The sequence below is a fragment of the Stylophora pistillata genome, chromosome 9 (assembly GCF_964205215.1).
Source record: "Stylophora pistillata chromosome 9, jaStyPist1.2, whole genome shotgun sequence".
In the NCBI taxonomy this organism is placed as follows: domain Eukaryota; kingdom Metazoa; phylum Cnidaria; class Anthozoa; order Scleractinia; family Pocilloporidae; genus Stylophora; species Stylophora pistillata.
The window spans coordinates 25,630,201-25,652,700 of NC_142527.1; the positions used below are offsets into that span (position 1 = coordinate 25,630,201).

A 22,500-nucleotide genomic window follows, 5' to 3' on the forward strand; every position below is an offset into this window, starting at 1 on the left:
TTGGCTGCACGAATGGGAAAGGCCTGACGTATTTTTTTTCGTGTGCGTGAGGTACTGGTATAGCCGCATTCTCGATCCGAAAGGTTATGGAAGGCTTTGTAGTGACGAGTTCGCCAACCATGAGACGAATATCAAAGAGGACTGTGGGATAGAGAATTGCCTGACCGAGGCTATTTTAAGGGGTTGGAGTGAGTCATCGTTAAGTTTTAATTTCAAAACATATGCACTATTAGCTTGTTTTACGAGGATTTGTCAGAACTTAATCAAGTGTATGCTTTGTTACTGTTATGAAGGTTGAGTATTAGTCAACCGGATGTCTCTGTAACTATCAATCCTTAAGGTGTTTAGTGTTCTGTGGTGTTTTAAGTTTGTATTCCACAGATCTGCGACAGTATACGTTAATATTTAGAGGTCTCAAGAGACAGAACCAATGTATGCTTTATTGCAGTTGGGAAGGTTGGGAATTAGCCAACCGGATGTTCCTGTAATTGTCAAGCCTACGGTTGTTCAGTATTCTGTGGCGTTTTATCAAAGATTGTGTGAATTAGAAGGCAGTGTGGTCGAGTGGTCAGCGTGTTGGACTTGCAATCCGCCGCTCCCGGGTTCAAGTCCCGCCCTGGCCACTACCTGGATTTGATTCACGGTAGCTCCGAGTTTCAAATCCTCGGCCATGCTTGTAATATAGCCAACTGGTTTGCCTTCGGCCAGTTGGGATTCTTAATAATGTTATTTTCAATTTGAATTATTTGTTTCAGTTGTTTGGTGGATAACCTGTAAACTAGTTTCTAGCCAAGTGTTTCTCCACGTTAAAAACTGTTTATTTTATATATTACTTTTATTAATGAGCAGCTGTATGCTCGACAGCATACGTTAAGTGACACTGCTTTTGAAAAAACTTTGCTGCAGATAACCATCGCTTATCAGCTGAGATTTTGGAGTATTTAGAGAGTGACTTGTTAAAGCAATAAATGCATTTTATTTGGGTTTAATGTAAAAGGAGTCTTTCGGTTTTCCTACGATGCTATCAGTTAAAGTAAGGCAACAAACTCTTCATATAATTGTGTCGAAAGCTTTTTATCCAGGAATCCTGACAAAAAAGTTGTTTGCCCAAAAAACTCCATGGGAAAAACTTGCATTTTTGTGGTGATATTTGACGAACCGTCAAGCACAGCTGTAAATTACATGCCCAAATAACTCACAGATGTAATGGCTGGCTCTCGTAGGATTGAAAATTGGTTTCGAAGAAACTCTCGCCTCTTTCCAGACTCGCCAGGCGCTCAGATATGGGAGGGGAGAGAAAGTTTGGTAACTGATTAAAAAAAAGAAGCCATAAGTAGGCATGGATATGGGAAAAACAATGTAAGGCTGAAATGGGTTTCAGTTAAGCATTCGTAAAATCATAGGCTCAATCCCTTTTTGATTTCTCGATTTCAAGTGTATTGCAACTTTTCAATTTCTAGTTTTTCTGTTGCTTTGGAAACATGCATTTCAGAGCTTGAAACCAAAACACTCCATGACCAAGTGGGCCCTTTGAAGGTTGGAGTGAAGGATTGTTTTTTTTAACCAACAAGAAATCTTTGACGCAAGAGAAACTGTATTTCGGGATAAAGTGTTCTTGAAAAAAGGGAAATTGTCGGGGCTTATGTTTCACGGGATCCGGGCCCATGCTTCCTTGAGTACATGGTAAGGTAAAAACATTAGTCTATCCATAGCATTAGTTATTTGAAAGTCCAACCGAATGTTTTCAAAAAGCAAAAAAAAAAATATTTTTAAGGCATTTCAATCAAAATTTTTGCTTCTTGGGTCTATGGAGGTTTGGTATGGAGGTTTGAAAGCATGTGACTCATCACACGGCTTCAACCGAAATAAGGCTCAGGAACCGCTGTTTAATTTAATTTAATTTAATTTAATAGCTTCGCCAACCGGCAGGGACACTGCAACAGCTTGCGCCATTTACTGCGGGCCCAATAAACCCACCCATCCCACCCCAGGGGAGGACATCCATCACACAGTAATCTCGTGTGTGGGAAAGTAACGTCTCCTACTCCTAACCCTGCAGGAGACGAGACCTCCATCATGATTCGTCCCTATCCGAGAAGACTAGAATATCTAACCATTTCTTGATTTCATAGAAAGTCAGCAAATTCTTCTCAATTATTTTAAGACCTTGAGTGTTGGTCCGGCCGGGGCTCGAACCTCGACCTTCCGCACAACAGTCCAGCGCTCTATCCACTGAGCTAGCCGGGAGGCGGTTTTTTTTTTCTTGGGAAAGGAGCGCGGGCGACAGTGCATGCTCCTTTCACGTGCAGGAGTTGGTCACCGGGCCATCGTTTTGTTTGGCTGAGCCAAATAAGGCCATAAAAGGGAACTAACATCACGCCACTTTTTAGAAACGGTTTTGGTCGAGTAAAGGACCGAGTGGACTTCACCCAAAGCTCAGGAGAAAATCTTAAGGTAAAAACGATATCGGTTTTGATAACATAACCATGTCAGCTCAGATGAGTATTTTGGTGTGGATCACTTCAAAGTTGTGCTGATTAATTTACTGGTTCGAGGTCTGCTTCTCGTTCCAAAAAGTCGTAAATCGCGAATTCGTGTTGCGTAATATGTCGGCTAGGCGAAGAACCGATGCTCGAAACGTTTCGAAAATTTTCAACAAAAAGGCAAAACTAATTATTAACTTACTTCATCTAGTTTTCTTTTTAACTCTAGATCCAATTCTGTTGATCGTAAAGCTTCAGATCATCAAAGCTCCTTCTAACAGGTTTGAGCATAGTTTACCTGGATAATAGAAGACACGTATAAGTCATAAAAATTTGAGATTTCTAGCCTCTAATTTTTGTTAAATTCACTGGTACAATGAGAAAGGGTTAGAAAGTAAACTTGCAGTTAGTTTTTTGAGAGAGAGATTAGCAAAGAGCTCGATAGCCTTTCCGATAACGTTTAACTTCCTCTCCACAACTTTTCCTTGTTGATCTGAGACACGAAGACATACGAGGAAAATTTATTACTTTCGCAGGTCGAGATTCAAATCTCCAACTCTCGTTCAACTCTGCTGGGAAATCGAGAGAGATAAAAAGCTACCTTAAAGTTGTTTTCTTTCCCTTTTAAGATAGAGGGAGAAACGGAGCGAGCGACTGTCAGAGAGACAGAGACTATAATATTTCCGAGAATTGGAGAGTTTTGAATTATTTGCATATTGCATGACATACAACTGTTTGTTGTGGTTTTAGTGTTCTCTGGAACAGACGATGTTTCGCTAAATTGTTGAGATATCTAAGGATTTCTTCTATAATGCTTAGCCGTTGCTAGATCACCAATTCTGTTCAAGATTTTTAAGGAAAGTTTGGTGATGTGAAGCTTCCTTTTCACAGGTTTCAGTCTGGTCAACATGTTAATCGTAGGTACAAAGACATAAACGGAAAGTGATTTTTTTCACTTTCTTAAATCTCTTTTGCTATCTCTAATTTTCGTTAAACTCCAGTGGTACATCGAGAAAGGGGTAAATAGCAAACTTAAGGTTGTTTTCTTCTAGAGAGAGACACACACGCACACCAAGAGACAGAGAGAGACAGAGAAAGAAAAAAAGATCAGTGGGATAGCGCAATAACATTTCCGAGAATTTTGCATGGTATGCAAATGTTACGATCGTATTGTTTTTTGAAGCTAGCAGAAGATGCATCGCTTATTTATCGAGGACATCTTAGGACTTTTGCAAAAATGCTAAGACATACAGAAGCTCGCAGTTGAACTGAAAAAGGTGTAAATATAGCCACTTTAGAGGTTCAAGATATATTTTATCTCCGAAAAAATTAATGGGCCGCATCGAAAGCTGAGGAAGTTAAAAAGTTTTCGAAACTATCAGCCAAGCTAGGTTTGGTTTGTTTACTTAATAAATATAACTTTGATCGAAACAGGCAAACACAATTCTACAAACAGCGCATTTAGACTAGTACTGCGTAGGCCACGGAAATTTCTTTTTCGATACTTAACGTGATAATGTTAAAATTATATTCTGCCTGACTATGGCAGGAATAAGGATTTGGCAAGCTTTCATGCAATTATGAGCAAATCGACACAACACAATCATAACGAATTTCCAAGAAGGACCACTTTATTCAAAGCAATCCTTAAAAAAGGTCAATGCTTGGAAGAAGAAATCTTTTACAAGAGAGCGCCATCGTGAATTTCAATCCTGGACGCTTTCTAAGATAAAACTGATTGAGTCAAAACATCAGTGCTCTTGTATAGTTCTGATTTGTTGCAAAGCAAACATTAACCGTATCAGTTTTTTTGTTATACGATTTGGCTGAGTGCCTTTGGAAAGTAGCATTACGGAAAATTAAAATCACTTGTGCTAATTCCTAGATTAACTGTTTGTTATGCAGATCGGTGTTTTGACAATTTTTATGCGATAGTAACATTCATTTTTATCAAATGGTGAAATGAAATATTTGCCGAACCGTCAAGCACAGCTGTAGATTACACGCCCAAGTAACTCACAGATCTAATGGCTGGTTATCATTTCAGCGCTAGAAAATTGGACCAGGCATAACCCTTTTCTGAAATGTTCCAGCTTAGGATTGAAAATTAGTTTCGAAGAAACTCTCGCCTCTTTCCAGACTCGTAAGGTACGAAAGAGCGCCAAGAAGTGGGAGGGGAGAGACACTCAGAAAAACATAAGAAGGCATGGATGGGAAAAAAGGAAGGCTGATATGGATTTCAGTTTGATAGTCGTAAAATCATCGGCTCAATCCTTTTTGAAATCTCCATTTCTAGTGTATTCCAACTTTTCAATTACTAGTTTTCTGCTGTTTTGGAAACATGCATTACTGAGCTTGAAACTAAAAGGGAAAAATCCCTCAAAACACTCCATGACCAAGTGGGCCTTTTGAAAGGTGGAGTGAAGGATTATTTTTTAATCAACAAGAAATATCTAAAGTAAGAGAAACTATATTTGGGCATAAGTGATCTTGGAAGAAGAGAATTTTCGGGGTTAATGTTTCAAGGCGGATTCGGACCCATACTTCCTTGAGTACACGGTGGGGTAAAAATATTGGTCTAGCCATGACATTCGTTATTTGAAAGAAAGGGACAGGGCATAGAGATGAGGAGGACTTCTTTCCAAAGCCACCACCTCCTCGTCCAACCAAATATTTTTAAAAAGCGGAAAAACAAAACATATGGAGGTAATTAAAAAGAAAAGATAACTTTTTTCGAGCAATTCGATAAGAAGTTTTGTGTCTTTGGTTTATGGAAGTCTGGTATGGAGGTCTGAAAGCACATGACTTATCATACCGCTTCCAACCGAAAAAAGGCCTAGTAACCGCTGTTCTTGGGCAAGAGCGCGGGCGACAGTGCATGTTCCTTTCACGTGCAGGGGTTGGTCACCGGTTCAATCACCGGGCCATAGTTTTGTTTGGCTGAGTCAAATAAGCCCATAAAAGGGAAATAACATCACGTGATTTTTTAGAAAAAGTTTTCTTCAGTCGTAAGTGGGAACCATGAAAGACTTCTCTTTGCCAAGATAGTTAAGATAATATTTTGACCAATAGAAGGAATATACTGGAAAGGAAGCTGTTGTTGTTATGACTGAGAAATCAACAATAGAGGTTTTATATTTAAATTCATGGAGCGCCTGCTCCATGGCAGACTATTTTTATAAGTTCTATTTTTAGCATTATTCACTTCATGCGGAATATGAAATCCCTTAGCCATTTGACCAAATATTGTGTTGTCCTTTTAAAAAAACAAGGTCTGCACTTTAAAGAACAATATCAGAATTGACGATGAATTGGAAAAAGGGTTCGTACTGGTGAGAAATTAAAGAAGGTCGATAAAATCGTTGATAGCAGCTCAAAGGAAGGCGTATTCGAAAAGGCCCTCGCTCTCTACTAATGGAAAGCACCCTTGGTAATTTTACGCGTTCTAAACACAGCTATAAAGCCAGTTTGGCCATTTCAACCATATTTTAATAATCTTAGAATAGCCGAAGAATGTTTGACAATATAATTATGAACTAGGTTTTGTAATTTGAACAGTTTTTTGGAGAGGTTGGCACTCGGCGAGGGAAAAAAGACATTGAGCGGCTGTAGACGCAATACTTTGTGCAAAGAGGCTTTTATTTGATGGATTGAAGCCAACTGATTACCTACTCCATAATATAACCCATGGAAATTATTTTCAGGAAAATTTACGCGCGTGATTATTCAGTCTTGTGACATTGCGTGGAATTTTTGTTGGGCAAACTAAAACTCTAGCGCGTTTGGCCGTAAATCATCTTGAGCCGGAATGGAAATTTCAATATCAAGAGAATATGATCTCTTCTAGTGCGAAAAACTTTCGAGGTGTTTTACAAAAAGTTCTAAGTGAGATAAATCATTTATAAACAATAATAGGTCACGATAAAATGTGATTGTCTTTTTCCATTTTCCCTCGTAAAATAAAGTACCAGAACCATTTATGCCATCATTTTAGCAAGATGTAAACAGCGGATATTGAATTCCGCGAAAAATGACAACTGGGCTTTCTTGATTACAAAAGACGTGTCAAAAATCTTACTTCGCTCGTTTAAGCCGAAAAGGTCTATTCCTAAATTGACCTACGTAACAAAAGTTGTGTATCTTAAAATTTCGCCTAAACTCACGTGTTTACGCTAACATCGCGGCAATCTTGCATTTCCGTAATTTTTTTTTTTCGAATGATAGAATACCCTAGATAACTTAAATCATTTTAAATTTTCTTCAGCCCATGATAAAGTTGGCCAAACTGGAAATTATCATATGAAAGTGGCAACGCCTTAGGTATGAGACACCAAGGTGCCGCGGTCTTAAAATGAACTGTCAAAAATAAGTAAACCAATACTTTTCTACATCTATGAATAAATTTCAATCTTGGATGAAAGCTGCTGTGCAAGCCGCAAAAACTTCTAACGTTGGCTATGCAATATCTTAACCTTTTGGAATAAAAACTATTGTCATTATCATTAAAAAAAAAGTGAAGTCAATCTATTTTTCTATATTTAAGTTAACAGGAGGCTAGTGGCGACGGGGATGCAGCTTTGTTTTTGCGTCTTGTAAACAGATGAAATCAACATATCCAATCATAATTTTAATACCCTAAAAGATGCATGAACAAAATCTGTGAATCTAACTTTTGATATCTAATTTTTAGCTTCGTTTTTGCATCTTGTAGATAGATGAAATAAACAATTCCAACTTTTTAAAACCTTAAAAGATGAACAACGGTCTCAGGTTGTACAAAACAAGAAGAAAACGTGAAATAGGGTGCACAATGTGTTACTGTGAAAGAATTAGAATATCATTTAGACTGTTATTTGTCTGGTCTTATGGCCAATGCAAGGAAAAAGAAATTAAATAGAGCAATAAAAGGAAATATAGATCATGTGATACCCTTGACACAGTTTTCAGTAGGTGAGGCCTTTTTTTTTTACCACAAAACCCATACAAACATGTTTCTTGTGATCTTAGTGCTCTCTGGAGCAGACGATGTTTCGCAAAATTTTTGGGATATGTAAGGACCTCCACGATAATGCATAGCCTTTGCTCGATCACTAATTCTGTTTAAAATTTTTAGAAAGCTTGGTGATGCCAAGCTTCCTTCTCACAGGTTTCAGTTTGGTCAATATGTTAATCTTAGGCACAAAGACATACATGGAAGTTTTTTTTTTTCATTCTCAAGTCTCTTTCTCTATTTCTAATTCTTGTTAAACTCCAGTGGTACATCGAGAAAGGGGTAAAAAGCTAACTTGAAGATGTTTTCTTTTAGAGAGAGAGAAAAACAGACCGAGGGACAGAGAGAGACAGAAGAGAAAAGACGAAGAAAAAGAGATCATTGGTGAGCACAAATAGATAAAAACTGACAACGCGCACATTACTGTTAAAGTAATTTATTACATCGCTCGCAGCGGCCGTGGGCAAGATGAAGCGAATCCTGTGTTCTGATTGGCCACCCGAGCTTGCCTGCTCAGGATTGCCTGCATTGATCCCGTGCATGAAAAAAAAGAAAAGAACTAGAACTACGTTCGCAATTCTCGGACAATTTCGGCGATGGAAACGCAAAAAGCGGCAGAAGATAGTCAAAACAAAGAAAACAGAAACGACTCTTACGAGTTATTTGTGCTATAAACACAGTTGGCTTTCTTTCCTTGGCTCTCGGAAGTAAACAAGCCATTCTTAATTTTTAATAAAGCGAAATCCTTTTGCAATATATTAAATCCTTTACTAGCCAAGCTTGTTCGGTCAAGATGGCTGGATATTAGTCTCGTTCGCATTTTCATGGACCTCGACTTCCTCTCAGTTCATAAAAATGCAAAAAAGAACTCGGCCAATATCCAGCCATTTTGACCGAACAACCTTGGTTAATAACGCATATATATTTTAATGAAACTCGCATCTTGTAAAAATTGACTGAGACATTTTAAAACAAGGTTTAACGAAACAGACGGTTCTAAGATTCAATCCACAAGTAAAGTGGAAAAATTAGGCAGATGGAAAAAAGCCAAATTTGCAACAACTCACATTAAAAGATGTGAGGAATATACAAAAGATATTTAAAATGTATTCTCTAATGAGTAGAGATTTTCAAAGGATAAAGGCTTCCTTTCCTGAGTAATTTGTTCTATCTCCAGTTAATGATGGGCAGACATTTTCCAATTTTTGACCTACATCGCCAGCAGGTTGTCCCGGCTGCGGTGTTTGTTTAGTGTTATGCGCGCGCTCATACGAGTGACGCCTGACTCTTTTCTCTCCATTGTGTATCTTCCATCTTGTTTCGCCGTGTATAAATAAAGCGTGTTCGTTGTGTAGTTCGCGTTACTTACTGGCGTGGTGGCAGCGGTTCAAAAACCCAACTACACTTTCAATACTAAGTCATCGAACTACTGGCAAAGGTCCAACAACGAGCCGGCCTTCGCTACGACCGGAAAAAGAGCTAAGTACAGTGTTCTCCTTCGAGATAATAATACATAGCCTGCAAGAATGGCAACCACACGTGCACCAAAGCAATGGTCTCTCACCAAATCAGAAACAGTTACTTCATTTGAAGCCTGGCGACAGAATCTTCAATATATCTTGTCCCTCGACGCTAATTTTGCTTCCTTCTTAAGCGATAATGTCTCTTGGCAAAAGAAAACTTCTGCAAACCCCACAAGAGATCTACAAAACGACGGCGAAAATGTTCCTCTAGCACGACGACGAACAGCATACCAAAAGGCTGCCCATCTCGACCTGATGCTAGGCCAACTAGCCAACTATTGTCCTGTTATATCAAGAAACTCAATCGTGAAATCTGCGACCTCGGTGAACGGAATATGGCAAATTATTAGGATGCATCAAGGCTTTCAGTCTACTGGCGCCCACTTTATCGACTTCAACAACATAAAACTCGAGCCCAATGAACGACCTGAAGATTTGTTTCAGCGACTCATGTCTTTTGTAGAGGATAACCTCCTAGTCGCCAATGGCCCCATCACCCATTGTGATGAGACCATGACCTCCGACGAAGAGTTGTCCCCATCCCTTGAAAACTTAGTGATCCTAACCTGGCTTCGCCTCGTTCATTCCGACCTACCAACCCTCGTGAAACAACGTTATGGTACGGAACTGCGCTCCAGGACTCTAGCATCACTGAAACCGGAGATATCACCGGCTCTCGACTCACTCCTAGAAGAGATCCGGTCCGCCGCTGACTCCAAAATATTACGGGCTTCCACATCAACATCTACATCTAGTCTAAGACCCCTTCAACGGCCACCCTATCGTCTACCCAGCCCACGTAACTCAGTGGTCACTAGACGTCCCATGGTGTGTCCGCTATGCAAAGAAGCTCGTCGTCATAACACCCATCACTATCTTAGCACATGCCCATATCTTCCACGCGAAGACCGCCTCTTCATGTCCAAATCACGTGCCACCTTCAACGCCGAGGATGAAGAGCCACCTTATGACCTCGGTGTCGGCGCCCTTGAGCTCGATGACGACGAATTTGAACATCCCCCGTCAGCACGGGCCGTCTCCCGTAGAGTCAGTTCCAACTATTCACCCTCACTCGGTGCTTTCTACATGCAGCACCCCGTGCGTCTGACCCTTGACACTGGCGCTGAGACAAGCATGATTAAGGCAAGCCTCGCACGCAAGCTCAACCTTAACATCGTCAAGTCCAACCAAAAAGCCCTATTGGCCGATGGGACGACCCCCTTGAATGTTATCGGTGAAGTCCACATTACACTGTCACGCACCTAAGATGAAGTTAATACTCGAAGCGCTCGTTGTAGAGGATCTAGATGTCGACATCCTAGCAGGTATTCCGTTCCTCATTGCCAATGACATCACCATACGTCCCGCAACTCAAGAAGTAACAATCCATGGGCGGGAAACAACCAAGTACCTCCCCGAAGCTCCAGTCAAGAGCCACCAATCCTATTCCGTGAGACAAACATCCTCCTACGTCCTTTGGTCATCGACCCCCGCCACCGTCGTCTGGCCCGGTGATTTCGTCGAAGTCTCAGTACCTCCAGAGCTACGAGCCGAATCCACAATTGCCGTAGAGCCTGCCCCCACCTCCTGGCTCCACCCACAACTGGTAGTCACCATAGACGGTAAAGCCCGCATAACGAACGACACCGACGAACCACGGGCCATTAGACGCCAAGAACACATCTGCTTCGCCCGCCACACTACTCAGGATGTTCCAGTTATCAATCCTTCCCAAGTCCCTTCTCCCCCCTCGCAGCCAAAGGTCAACACTCCATACTCCCACGGCGTTCAGCTATACCCCAACAACATTCTTGAAGACACAATTCGTGATCAGTTCCAACAAGCCTTGCTCAAGCATGACCGTGTATTTGGTCCAGACCTACCTGGCTACAATGGCGCCGCAGGTTCCATCGAAGCCCACGTGAACATGGGCCCCGTGGAACCCCCTCAACGCAAAGGTCGTCTCCCTTTGTACCCCTGCGAAAAGTTGATCGAGCCACAGGAAAAGTTCGACGAGCTTGAAAACGATCACGTTTTCTCCAAACCTGAGGAGGTCGACGTCCACGTACTTGAATACTTGAATCCCTCATTTCTGGTTAAGACGCCCTCCTGTGGCCATTGCCTCGTTACCGCCTTTGCCAACGTCGGTCGGTACAGCAAACCCCAACCTTCATTGATGCCAGACGTAGACTCTACCCTGCGTACTATTGCTCCTTGGAAGTTCATAATCAAAACCGACCTTTGCCGAGCATTCTATCAGATTCCTCTGGCTAAAGAATCTCGCAAATACTGCGGTGTCGCTACCCCTTTCCGGGGTATACGTGTCTATTGCCGATCAGCTATGGGTATGCCCGGCTCTGAAACTGCACTGGAGGAGATAATGTGCCGCGTCCTCGGCGACTTCATACAGGAGGGACACGTCGCTAAAATAGCCGACGACCTATATTGTGGCTCCTCTTCACCCGAAGAGCTCTTACTTATCTGGACCCGCGTCCTCAACCAACTCGACAGATGTAATTTGCGGCTCTCTTCCTCAAAGACCGTCATTTGCCCTAACTCAACGACAGTCCTCGGATGAGTATGGTCACAAGGAACCCTATCTGTCAGTCCTCATCGTATCGCTGTCCTGTCTTTATGCCCTCTCCCTACAACTGTTAAGGACATGCGTTCATTCATTGGTTCATACAAGGACCTCGGGCGAGTTCTACCTGACTGTGCCTCAATAATCGACCCTCTGGAAAGCGCGATCTCGGGAATACAATCGCCAGACTGCCTTAGCTTGGACGAAAACCTGACCGAGGTCTTTCGTTCTGCACAACAAGCTTTGCCAGGGTCAAGACCCATCACACTCCAGCGCCACACTGATACATTGTGGATTGTCACGGACGGTTCCGTCAAACAACGTGGTCTCGGTGCTACATTATACATCACTCGCGACAATGGCCTACACCTTGCAGGTTTCTTCAGCGCCAAACTTCGCAAGCATCAGATCCAATAAATCGCGCGCACGTACTAACCGACAGCAAACCGTGTGTTCAAGCCGTGGAAAATCTCTGCAGAGGGGAGTTTTCCGACAGCCCAAGAGTAACATCTTTCCTTACTACAGTTAGCCGCTTTCAAGTCACCCTGCAACACCTAGCAGGTTCTGCAAACCTCCCGTCAGACTTTGCCAGTCGAAACGCCCCAGATTGATCGGAAGCAAACTGTCAAATATGCTCTTTCATCAGTACGACCCAAGACTCTGTTGTCCGTGATGTGACCGTGCAAGACATAATTGATAACAACAAGCCTCTCCCCTACACTACCCGCTCCACATGGCGGGAAGTCCAAAATGGTTGCATTGACCTACGACGCGTGCATGCACACTTAAAACAAGGCATCCGACCCTCCAAAAAACTCACCAACCTCAAAGACGTCAAGAGATACCTAAATGTCGCCTCCATTTCTCGGGACGGCCTCCTCGTCGTGAAACGTGAGCATCCCTTTGCCGCTACTTCCGAGGCCATAGTCGTCCCCAGATCCGTTTTCGACGGCCTGCTAACCGCCCTTGATGTGCGTCTCAACTACCCATCTCGGAACCAACTTCAAATGGTCGTGCAACGCCACTTTTACGCCCTAGACATGGGCCCTGCCTTGAAACGTGTTTCATCATCCTGCCACACGTGCGCCTCACTACAGAAGTTTCCAAGCACTCTCTTCAGCCAGACGTCAAAGGATCCCCCAGATATTATCGGGATTGCTTTCGCTGCCGACGTCATCAAACGTGAGCGTCAGTTAATCCTCTTCCTTAGAGAGTGTGCCACGTCTTACACCGCTGCTTGCCTCATCGCAGACGAGAAATACGACACATTGCGGAACGCCTTAACATGTCTAGTTGTATATTTGCACCCCATCGATGGCCCACGTGCCGTTATCCGTGTCGACCCCGCCCCTGCCTTCATCTTGTTAAGCAACAACGACGGCCTCAAACACCTAAATGTTTGGCTTGACATTGGGCGCATCAAAAACAAGAACAAGAACCCTGTTGCAGAAAGGGAAGTACAAGAGCTCGAGGACGAACTACTAAAGCAGGAACCTGGTAGTGGTCCTATCAATCAAGTGAGCCAAATATGTATTTTTTTGTTTGAAGAAATCGGAGCAACTTTTAAATAATCCACTGGTTCAGGGTTTGCTTTTCGTTCCAAAAATGCGTAAATCGCGAATACGTGTTGCGTAATATGTCGGCTGGGCGAAGAGCCGATCCCCGAAACGTTCTGAAAGTTTTAAACAAAAAAGGAAAAATTAATCAACTTGCTTGACTTGTTTTCTTGTTTAACTTTATATTCAATTCTGCTTATCGTAGAGTTTGATCAAAGCTCTATCAGGTTTGAGCACTGTTTACCTTGTCATAGAAAACTAATAGATGCACAAATTTGATCCTTTCTCAAGCGGAGATTTCTAGACTTTTACTAAATTTCACTGGTGCACTGAGGAAAAGTTAGATAGAAAACTTTTAGTTGGTTTATTAGAGAGATTAGTGAAGAGCTCGATAACCTTTCGAGAACTTTAAATTAGTAATCAAACATGGCGGGTGCTTCTGGCGTTCATGATATTCTGTATAACAGAAAATGTAGCGCTAGTTCAGCAGGAATATCTTGAGAATTGAAAATGTTTTAAGCCTTTTTGCAATTCCTTTTTCTTGTGAAGGTTTTTTATTATAGTTAACTTTCGCTGATCTACAATATCGAAGGAAGTAGAGAGGTGGCGTCCAAAAGAAACTCAGTTGCAAATTAATGTAGTTGATGATGAAGGAACCGAAGAGACTTATTTCGAACTATTTTACAGATCATAGTTGGAGGTTAATAGTAGACACATATAAATTATATACAAATTCGATTATTTCTCGAGTTGAGGTTTCTAGCCTCTAATTTTTTTAAAATTTCACTGGCACACTGAGAGAGGGTTCAGAAAGATTAGCGGAGAGCTCGATCGGCGATAACATTCCCGAGATCAACAAATTAGTATTCAAACATGGCAGATGCTATTGACGTTCATAATATTCTGTTAGACAGAAAATGCAGCGCTAGTTCAGCGGGAATATCTTTGGAATTCGAAATGTTTTGATCCTTTTTGCAAGTCCTTTTTCTTTTGAAGTTTTCTACATCGATTAACTTTCACTGATCTACCAAGATGGAAGTAACTAGAAAGGTGGCGTACAAATGAAACCTTCCAATGCAGTTGTTGATCTAGGAGCCGACGAGATTAATTTCAAAATGTTTTACAGATCATGGTTGGAGGCATATGACCTCCACTGTGATGCTTAGCCTTTGCTAGATCACTAATTCTGTTTAAAATTTTTAGAAAAGCTTCCTTCCCACAGGTTTCGCACTGGTTAATATGTTAATTTAGGCACAAAGATATACATGGACATTTTCTTTTCTTTGTTAAGCCTCTTTCTCCATCTCTACTTTTCGTTAAATTTTCTTTTAAAGAGAGAGATATAAATATAAAAACAGACCGAGGGACAGAGAGAGACAAAAGAGATAGAGAAAGAAAAAGAGATCATTGGTGAGCACAATAACATTTCCAAGAATTTTGAGTTATTTGGCATGACATGCAAATGACTCTTATGATCGTAGTGTTCTTTGATGCAGAAAATGCATCGCTAATTTATTGAGGATATCTTAGGAGTTCTGCTAAATTGTTAAGACATAAAGAAGCTCGCAGTTGAATTGATAAAGGTGTAAATGTAGCCACTCTAGAGGTTCAAGATATATTTTATCGTGATAGAGCGTTCCGTAAATTTTGGCAAATAAAAAATTAATGAGCTGCATCCAAAGCTGAGGGAGTTAAAATTTTTTCGAAACCATCAGCCAGGCTACGTTTGGTTTATTTACTTGATAACCATAGCTCTTGATCGAAACAGGCGATCAAAATTCTACAAACAGTACATTTAGACTAGTAGTCCGTAACAAAAGAATGATGTGCAAATTTGCCTTCTAAAATGTTAAAACGAAAAAAAGAAAAAATGGGTATGAATTAGGCATGTCCACTCTTCTTTTTGGATAGCGCGTAGGTACGAAAATCAGTTCGTGGGAAAGAAGAATTCAACTTGAAGATATCGCCTCGAAAACAAAACAGAAATTTATGTCGAACAACGTTCTATCAGAGTATATATTTTTGCTTGAAATCGAGAACGTCAAGAAGAAGAGACCTCATAAAATTATTACATCGTCCTTTCTTTATAATAATTGTTGACATTTCTCTAAGGTAAAAGAGCTCAGTCCTTCCAGCAAGGAGTTTCTTTTATGAAAACGAAACATGATAAGAATTTTGTAAGAAAGCAAGAGTGTATAAGACTATTAAAAGCTGAGATTCCAGCTATCAAATTTCTTCGTTTACGATTTTAAAATTTTTTTTCATTTTCTTTGATAACGACCAGATTATTGAACGTTATGGCGATAAACTGCATAACGGTCAGCTAAAACAGAAAATGCGAACCTAGTTTTCATCAGAGATAGTTTCATTTCCCATATATATCGGTTATTTTCCAGTTGATAAGTTGTGCATGTAGCTGCAAACCTCAGGTGAAAACAATACTTCAGTGAAACTCATTTTCGGTCGCAGGGAGATTTTTGTTTCCTTAACTCGCCACGCATGACAAGACATTTCGTGTTCTTGTTTGTAAGAAGGTCTTGGGTAAAAGCGAAGTAGAGGGAGCAGTGAAATCGTTCAAGGTAGTACAAAAGTATTTTTGTTTTTTCTATGAGTTTCAATTCAATTCATGGCTTTCTTTCTTGAAGAAGACATAATATGAAGATTATATTCTGCCTGACTAAAGCAGGAATACGGATTTGGCTAACTTTTATGCAATTTATGAGCAAATCGACACAACGCAATCATGACAGATTTCCAGGGAGGACCACTTTATTCATAGTAATCCTTAAAAGGTCAGTGCATGGAAGAAGAAATCTTTTACGCCGGAGAGAGCGCCATCATGAATTTGAATCCTGGACGCTCTGGACCCAAAACTCAGACGGAGACAATGCAAGTTGAAGGTAAAAACGATATCGGTTTTGATAACATAGCCACGTACTAATAATTTTCAGCCATGATTTTGTTTTTCACTTGATCGCCAATTCTGCCTCTGTTTTTGGAAAGCTTGATGATGTAAAGCTTCTTCTCCACCGCTTTTCCTTGTAGATCTGAGGCACGGAGACATGCGAGGAAAATTTATTTACTTTCTCAAATCGAGTTTCATATCTCTAACTCTCGTCCAACTCTACTGGCAAATCGAGAAAGGGATAAAAAGCTACCTTAAAGTTTTTTTCTTTCCCTTTAAGAGAGAGAGAGAGAGAAGCAAAGCGAGCGACCGTCATAGAGACAGAGACGATAAAATTTCCGAGAATTGGAAAATTTTGAATTATTTGCATATTGCATGGCATACATCTGTTTCTTGTGATCGTAGTGTTCTCTGGAGCAGACAATGTTTCGCAAATTTATTGGAATATCTGAAGACTTATTTTATAATGCTCAGCCTTTGCCCAATTCTGTTTAAAATTTTAGAAAAGTTTGGTGATGTCAAGCTTCTTTTTTACAGGTTTCAGTCTGGTTAATATGTTTATCTTAGGTACAAAGACATACATGGAAACTGATTTCTTTTCTTTCTCGAGTCTCTTTCTCTATCTCTAATTTTCGTTAAACTCCAGTAGTACATCGAGAAAGGCTTAAAAAGCAAACTTAAGGTTGTTCAGTTTCTTTTAGAGAGACACACACACACTGAGGGACAGAGAGAGACAGAGAAAGAAAAATAGATCAGCGAGATAACACAATAACATTTCCGAGAATTTTGCATGGTATGCAAATGTCTCTTATGATCGTAGTGTCTTTTAAAGAGGAAGATGTATCGCTAATTTATTAAGGACCTCTTAGGACTTTTGCTAAAATTCTGATACATAAAGAAGCTCGCAGCTGATTTGAAAAAGGTGTAAATATAGCCACTTAGGAGGTTCAAGATAATTCTACAGCGATAGAGTGCTCTTTAAATTTTGGCTAATTAGTGATCGATGGACTACTTCCAAAGCTGGCGGAGTTACGAAATTTTCGAAACCATCAGCCAAGCTAGGTTTGGTTTATATACTTGATAACCATAACCTTTGATCGGAACGGGCGATCAAAATTCTACAAACAGAGCATAAAATATTTAGACTAGTAGTCCCTAGGTTGCGGACATTTCTTTTTCGATCACTTAACCTGAAATGTGTGCTCGATAAGTGACGAAACAAAGAATGATGTGCAAATTTGCTAAAATGCAAAAAAAAACGTGAGACAAATAAAAGGGAAGGACGATAGCTATTTCCGAGATAAAACTTTGTTGATAAAGACAAGGATTCTTTTAAGGTTGTTCTGATGACGTTAATGGTTTGGAGATTGCTGCTCCATCCAGAAAATTTGAAACGCAAATTCGTGGTGCGGGCGCACAGGTTTTGGTAATCAATCGAAGCACAAATTGTAGTAAACATTTTCAGCCAATATTCCAAATTACCTTGCTTGTTGTTTTTTTTTTTTAACTTGATAACCAATTCTGTCTCTGACTGGGATCTTGCCACTCATAACGGTCTATTTCGGAGAAATCCTGAAATCCATCTTCCTATTGTTTTTTGTACATTGAGCGAGGGCTGTTGCTTTTCAGAGGTAGGAAAGTAAATGTTGCATTATCTCCATTAAGACATTAAATATCGAGGATATCTTAAAACTTTCACTAGAATGCTAAACTTTCTACCTGACTAAGGCAGGAAAAGGATTTGGCTAACTTCCTGCACTTTATGAGCAAATCTGACACAACGCAGTCATAAAAGATTTCCAGGGAGGATAGCATTATTCAAAGTCATCCTTAGAAGGTTATGACCGAGACATTTTAAACGGCAACGTTTGACGAAATCGACGCTTCAAAGATTCTAGCCTAAGTAACGTGCCTGATGGAAAAAAAACGAATTTTCAGCAACTCACAGTGAGATGTTAGAAATGTGTAAAAGATATCGACAACGTGCCCTTGAAGAAGTGGAGAATTTGAAAGTGAAAAGGCTTCCTTCCCTGTATAATTTTTTATTAAAGTCATTTTTTTCTGAACCTAATGTAATTAAAACTTGTCTGCTTTCTCTATTCGAGTTTTAGAACCTATAGCTTTTGTTAAACTAGAAGCCAACTACTATAATTGGTTTCTAGAGAAATATCAGCGGTGAGTACATAAACATTTCCGCGAATTGTAGCCGATTTATGTAAAGTAGCTGCTTTAGACACGGACTGTTTGCTTTCGTCTGGGAACTCGATTTGCACAATTTGTTTACATCGCGTTTAGCTCTACACAACAAAAGAAATTTTTAGCTCATTCCGCAACAGGTTTTAAAATAAGAGTGTTCATCAAACGACTAGAAAGAGAAAAGTCGCGAGATAGCCCGAGCCAAAGTTTTACCTTAGAAGTTTTTTCCTAGCTTGCCTTACTCACTTTTCCTTTGTTTTTCCTGATAAATTTATTTGTGCGCAAGTTGCCATTATTAAAACGAGTTAACAGAGTATATAGACTGCTGGATTGTCATGAAAACTGGCCAGAATTTTCCTCATATCAGTATTTGCGTACCAAAATGGGTGAGGTTTTACAAAATTCACAATATACTTCCTCGGGAATCATTAGGAATATCGGAAAAGCCTCAGCTCGTTTTGTTCGCCAATTATCTGCTGAATGCGGGTGTCCATTTGTAGTCGAGTCGACCCGTGCGCATCGTGTCGATTTGTCAACATTTCCTATCCTGTCTTACGCTTTGAGAACGAGGTTCATCTGACAATGGACTTCCGGCCGTTTCATTTTTCATCCGTACCATGCTTTCTGTGTGTTAACGCGCGATACGACTTCCGGTGATTCGATTCGTCAACTACCATAGACGAATCGGGTCAGATTGGGTGTATTGAATATGCATGGAGGCTGTTTTTCCCAATGAATTTTTGGATTTCGTTCATTCATTATAAATTCCATTTCGACGTTAGCGAAATGACTTTTCCCGCTCTCGAATGCCTGACTTATGGAGCTCCCACGACGCAAAGTGCGCTATAATTCATAACTGAACCTGCTAAAACCGATGTTTGTCAATTTCAAATTTAGCACATTGAAAATGACTACTTGAAACCAGTGGAAAGTTGAGTTTCTCATCAGTTCTCTGCTTCTTTGGCATTTTAGTTTCGTAAACCCGGTTACTAAATATGTTTTAATTGGTGTGAATGGGGTATACGATGTGTAATTTTGAAAGGATTTTCCTATTTCAGTCTCTGGTCCTATGCCTAATGCGGGAAAACAGAAAATTGTTCTATATCAACCTAACAACGGCTCAGTCTGGAATTACTCTTCTTGCTATAGACTCTCATGGTAAAAACCAGCGGGTAAATGTGTTTTAAAACAATGAAAATCAACATTAAATTTTCATAATGATTGGTCATGACTAATTTCTACATTTCTGTTAACCGTAGTGGATTGCTACTAGATATATTCACTACCTTGTGAATCAGTTGTACGAGCTCATCTGCCATACACGCTTGTACTCCTCGGGAAAAGTCAATTTTTTACCGTAATCATGGGTGTTTCTGAAATAGAGAACCTCAGAAAACTACACAACGAGACGAAATTAACTATTAACATAATAGCGCGGATGAGAAACCGAGCGTTCTCCAAAGCTCTCTTGATATATGTTTTAGTAAAGGATAACATCCCAGGTCTAAATGTGCTACCTTCAGTATTTTAATTGACTCTGGAGTAGTCCATTTGTCCGCCATGTCAAACCTATCTCAGGTGCCATCTGTCTAACCAGTCTATCGTCATCATTCCAGAATATTACGAATCTTAATTCTTTACCTTTAACTTATAGATTCTGTCCCATTAACCTTTGACAAAAATGTCGGGCGAATCGTGGACAGCGTATGGATTTAAGTTTACCTGCAAGCTTGCGGCGAGAGTGGGTTTAAATGTGGCAATGCCTGGAGCAGGGTCTGTTGTAGATTTCACTGAAGCGGCGTGGAATTTATATAATGGTGATATCGTTGGCGCACTGATTAACACTGTCTCCGGAGTATCAGACATTCTTACTCTAGGCTTGTCGAGCGCTGCCAAGGATGTAGCGAAAGAGAGTGGAAAAAAGGCTGTTTCTGAGGCCGCTAAAGAAAGTGCGAAGACAGCTTCAAAGAAAGCGACCAAAGAAGTTGGAGCAAAACTGGCAAAAGATCTGGCAACTGGCACAATAACTGCTTCTACAAAAGCCGCTGCTATTGATGCCGCCAAGGTTACCGCGGGCTCTGCTGCCAAAGAAGCAACTAAAAAGGTGGGTAAGCAAGTTGGAAAAGATCTGGCAAAAGGAGTGGTTAATGACGCAATTGATAAAGTTTTTTACGATAGTACCAAGATCACTTTTCAAAACTTGGTAAAAGCTGGGTCGTCTTCAATACTCTCCAGTGGCGGAAAAAGCGCCGCCAACACCGTTGCAACAGATCTTTTACAAGAGTTTGGAGAAAAATATTTTGTAGACCTATTTAAAGGCAGCGTGAAGCAAAATGTTCAAATGTTTGCATACCGTGACTTTGTGTGGAAAGCAGCTTTGAAAAGTGCCAAAAAAGAGTATGCGAATTATGCTACTAAAGTCCTTGTCAAAGATTTGGCGGTTGCTTCTGCTAAGGGAGGGTTAAACCGATATGGGGTCGAGAAATGAGAGGATAATTGGGTAGGATTCTTTCATTACTACTCTCCTACATATTATAATAATCCAATGTTTATGAGTGGCACTTTTCCAAAAAACATCAAAAAAACCCAAAGGGGCAAATGACGCAATGATATGATAGAATTATTTTATTTAGATCTTACCATTTGAATTAAAGAATTAATACTTTGCAAGGGTATTAAAGAGGTACAAAAAAACAAGAGGGGAAAAATGATGTACAACAGGAAAGGTTATCTTTGATTGCGGATGACAAAGTTTAAAAACTTGGGCTAAATTTCTTTACTACATCCGTAAATCATGACGAAGCTTCCTTCCAATTTTACGACGGCATCTTATATTGCTGACAATTAGTATAAGCAGAAACAAAAAAAAATTGATCAACATCTGTCGATTGCAGGGATCTGTCTATTGTCACTTTCCATGCTATAGCTGATTTTTTCCCCCCATTCTTGTTTTCAGTCATTCGTAGTATACAAGAGCTCTGAGGCGGGGGGGGGGGGGGAAGAATGTTGCTTGGCTGGTACTTGACTTATGCGCACAATCATGCCGCAACCCAGGACGTGGGAGACAATGAATAATTGTCTCGTCCATTTTGGGACTCATAGCATATAGCTACGGCTGCCTGAATGATAAAGGCCAAGCGTATGCTTAAGGTACCGGCAAAGCCCCATTCTCGTTTCAAAAGTTTATTTAAGGTGGTGCAGTGACGAGTCCATCAAACAAGCCGACCTGACTAAGGCTATTTAAGGGGTTAGAGTGAGTCACTGATAGTTCTTTTGTCACTTTTTTTTTCTGGAGGATTTATCATAACTGAACCAAATGTATGCTTTGTTATGGTTATGAAGGCTGCGTATTAGCCAACCGGATGTCTCTGTAACTATCAAGCCTACAGGTGTTCAGTGTTCTGTAGCGTTTTATCAGTTGAAATTTCGCATTTTCCAGCAGCTGTATTTATGCTGGACAATCTACGTTGATATTTAACGGTCTTACTAATTTGAACTAGATGTATTCTTTGTTACAGTTAATAAAGGTTGATCAGTTTTAGCCAACCGCATGTCTCTGTAACTATCAAGACTATTAATGTTCAGTGTTCTGTGGTGTTTTATCAGCGAAAAATTTTGTATTTGCTAGCGGCTGTACTTTAAATCGACAGTATACGTTGATATTTAGAGGTTTTAAGAAACTTAACCAAATGTACGCTTTGTTACAGTTATGAAGGCTAAGTATTAGTCTACGCGATGTCTCTGTAATTACAAGCCTACGGTTATTTAGCGTTCTGTACAGTTAAATCAGTTGAAAGTTTGTATTCGCCAGATTAATGGTCCTAAGAAACACAACCAAATGTATGCTGTGGTTTCACCGACCAGAAGTTTCTTTAACTATCAAGCTAACGGTTATTCGGTATTCTGTAATGTTTTATCAAAGTTTGTGTCAATAGGCAGCTGTATATACCCTCGACAGTATACTTTAATATAATATGAAGTGACACTGCTTTTTGAAAAAACGACCATTGCTTAACAGCTGAAGTTGTAAAGTAACTATCCAAAGATTGACTTGTTAAAGCAATAAATGCACTTTATTTGTGTTCACTGTGAAAGGATTCTTTTCCGGCGGTTTTTCTACGATACTATTTTAAAGTAAGGCAACAAACTCTTCATATAATTGGGTCGAGTCGTTTTTCCACGAGTCCTGACAAAGAAAGTTTTTACCAAACAACTCCTTGGGAAAAAACTTGTGATTTCGTGGTGATATTTGCCGAACCGTCAGGC

At 40.3% G+C, this 22,500-nt stretch overlaps 1 protein-coding gene, 1 long non-coding RNA gene and 1 pseudogene across 9 annotated transcripts in view; all 3 read left to right on the forward strand.

Annotated features, from left to right (window-relative positions):
* LOC148724046 (uncharacterized) overlaps positions 1–870 on the forward strand; it is an 11,250-nt gene extending 10,380 nt beyond the window's left edge. The window contains exon 2 of the long non-coding RNA XR_015991820.1: positions 1–870. This exon is cut by the window's left edge and continues 3,868 nt beyond it. This is a non-coding gene — a long non-coding RNA (uncharacterized LOC148724046).
* LOC111327876 (uncharacterized) overlaps positions 1–22,320 on the forward strand; it is a 44,035-nt gene extending 21,715 nt beyond the window's left edge. Inside the window, exons 1-5 of one of the 8 annotated variants that reach the window (XM_088733089.1) lie at positions 2,353–2,454; positions 2,713–2,764; positions 3,536–3,631; positions 7,789–7,857; positions 19,889–22,320. In XM_088733089.1, the coding sequence (XP_088589215.1) occupies positions 19,916–20,722 (807 nt within the window). In that variant the 5' untranslated portion in view covers positions 2,353–2,454; positions 2,713–2,764; positions 3,536–3,631; positions 7,789–7,857; positions 19,889–19,915 and the 3' untranslated portion in view covers positions 20,723–22,320. Of the gene's footprint in view, positions 1–2,312; positions 2,455–2,712; positions 2,765–3,535; positions 3,632–7,788; positions 7,858–15,916; positions 16,034–17,299; positions 17,670–18,169; positions 18,214–19,292; positions 19,407–19,888 lie in introns of those variants that run through there. The other 7 variants (XM_088733085.1, XM_088733090.1, XM_088733088.1 and 4 more) reach the window with 7 other exon arrangements.
* Positions 8,819–15,537, forward strand: LOC148724047 (uncharacterized; annotated as a pseudogene).
* Positions 22,321–22,500: the final 180 nt, after the last annotated feature.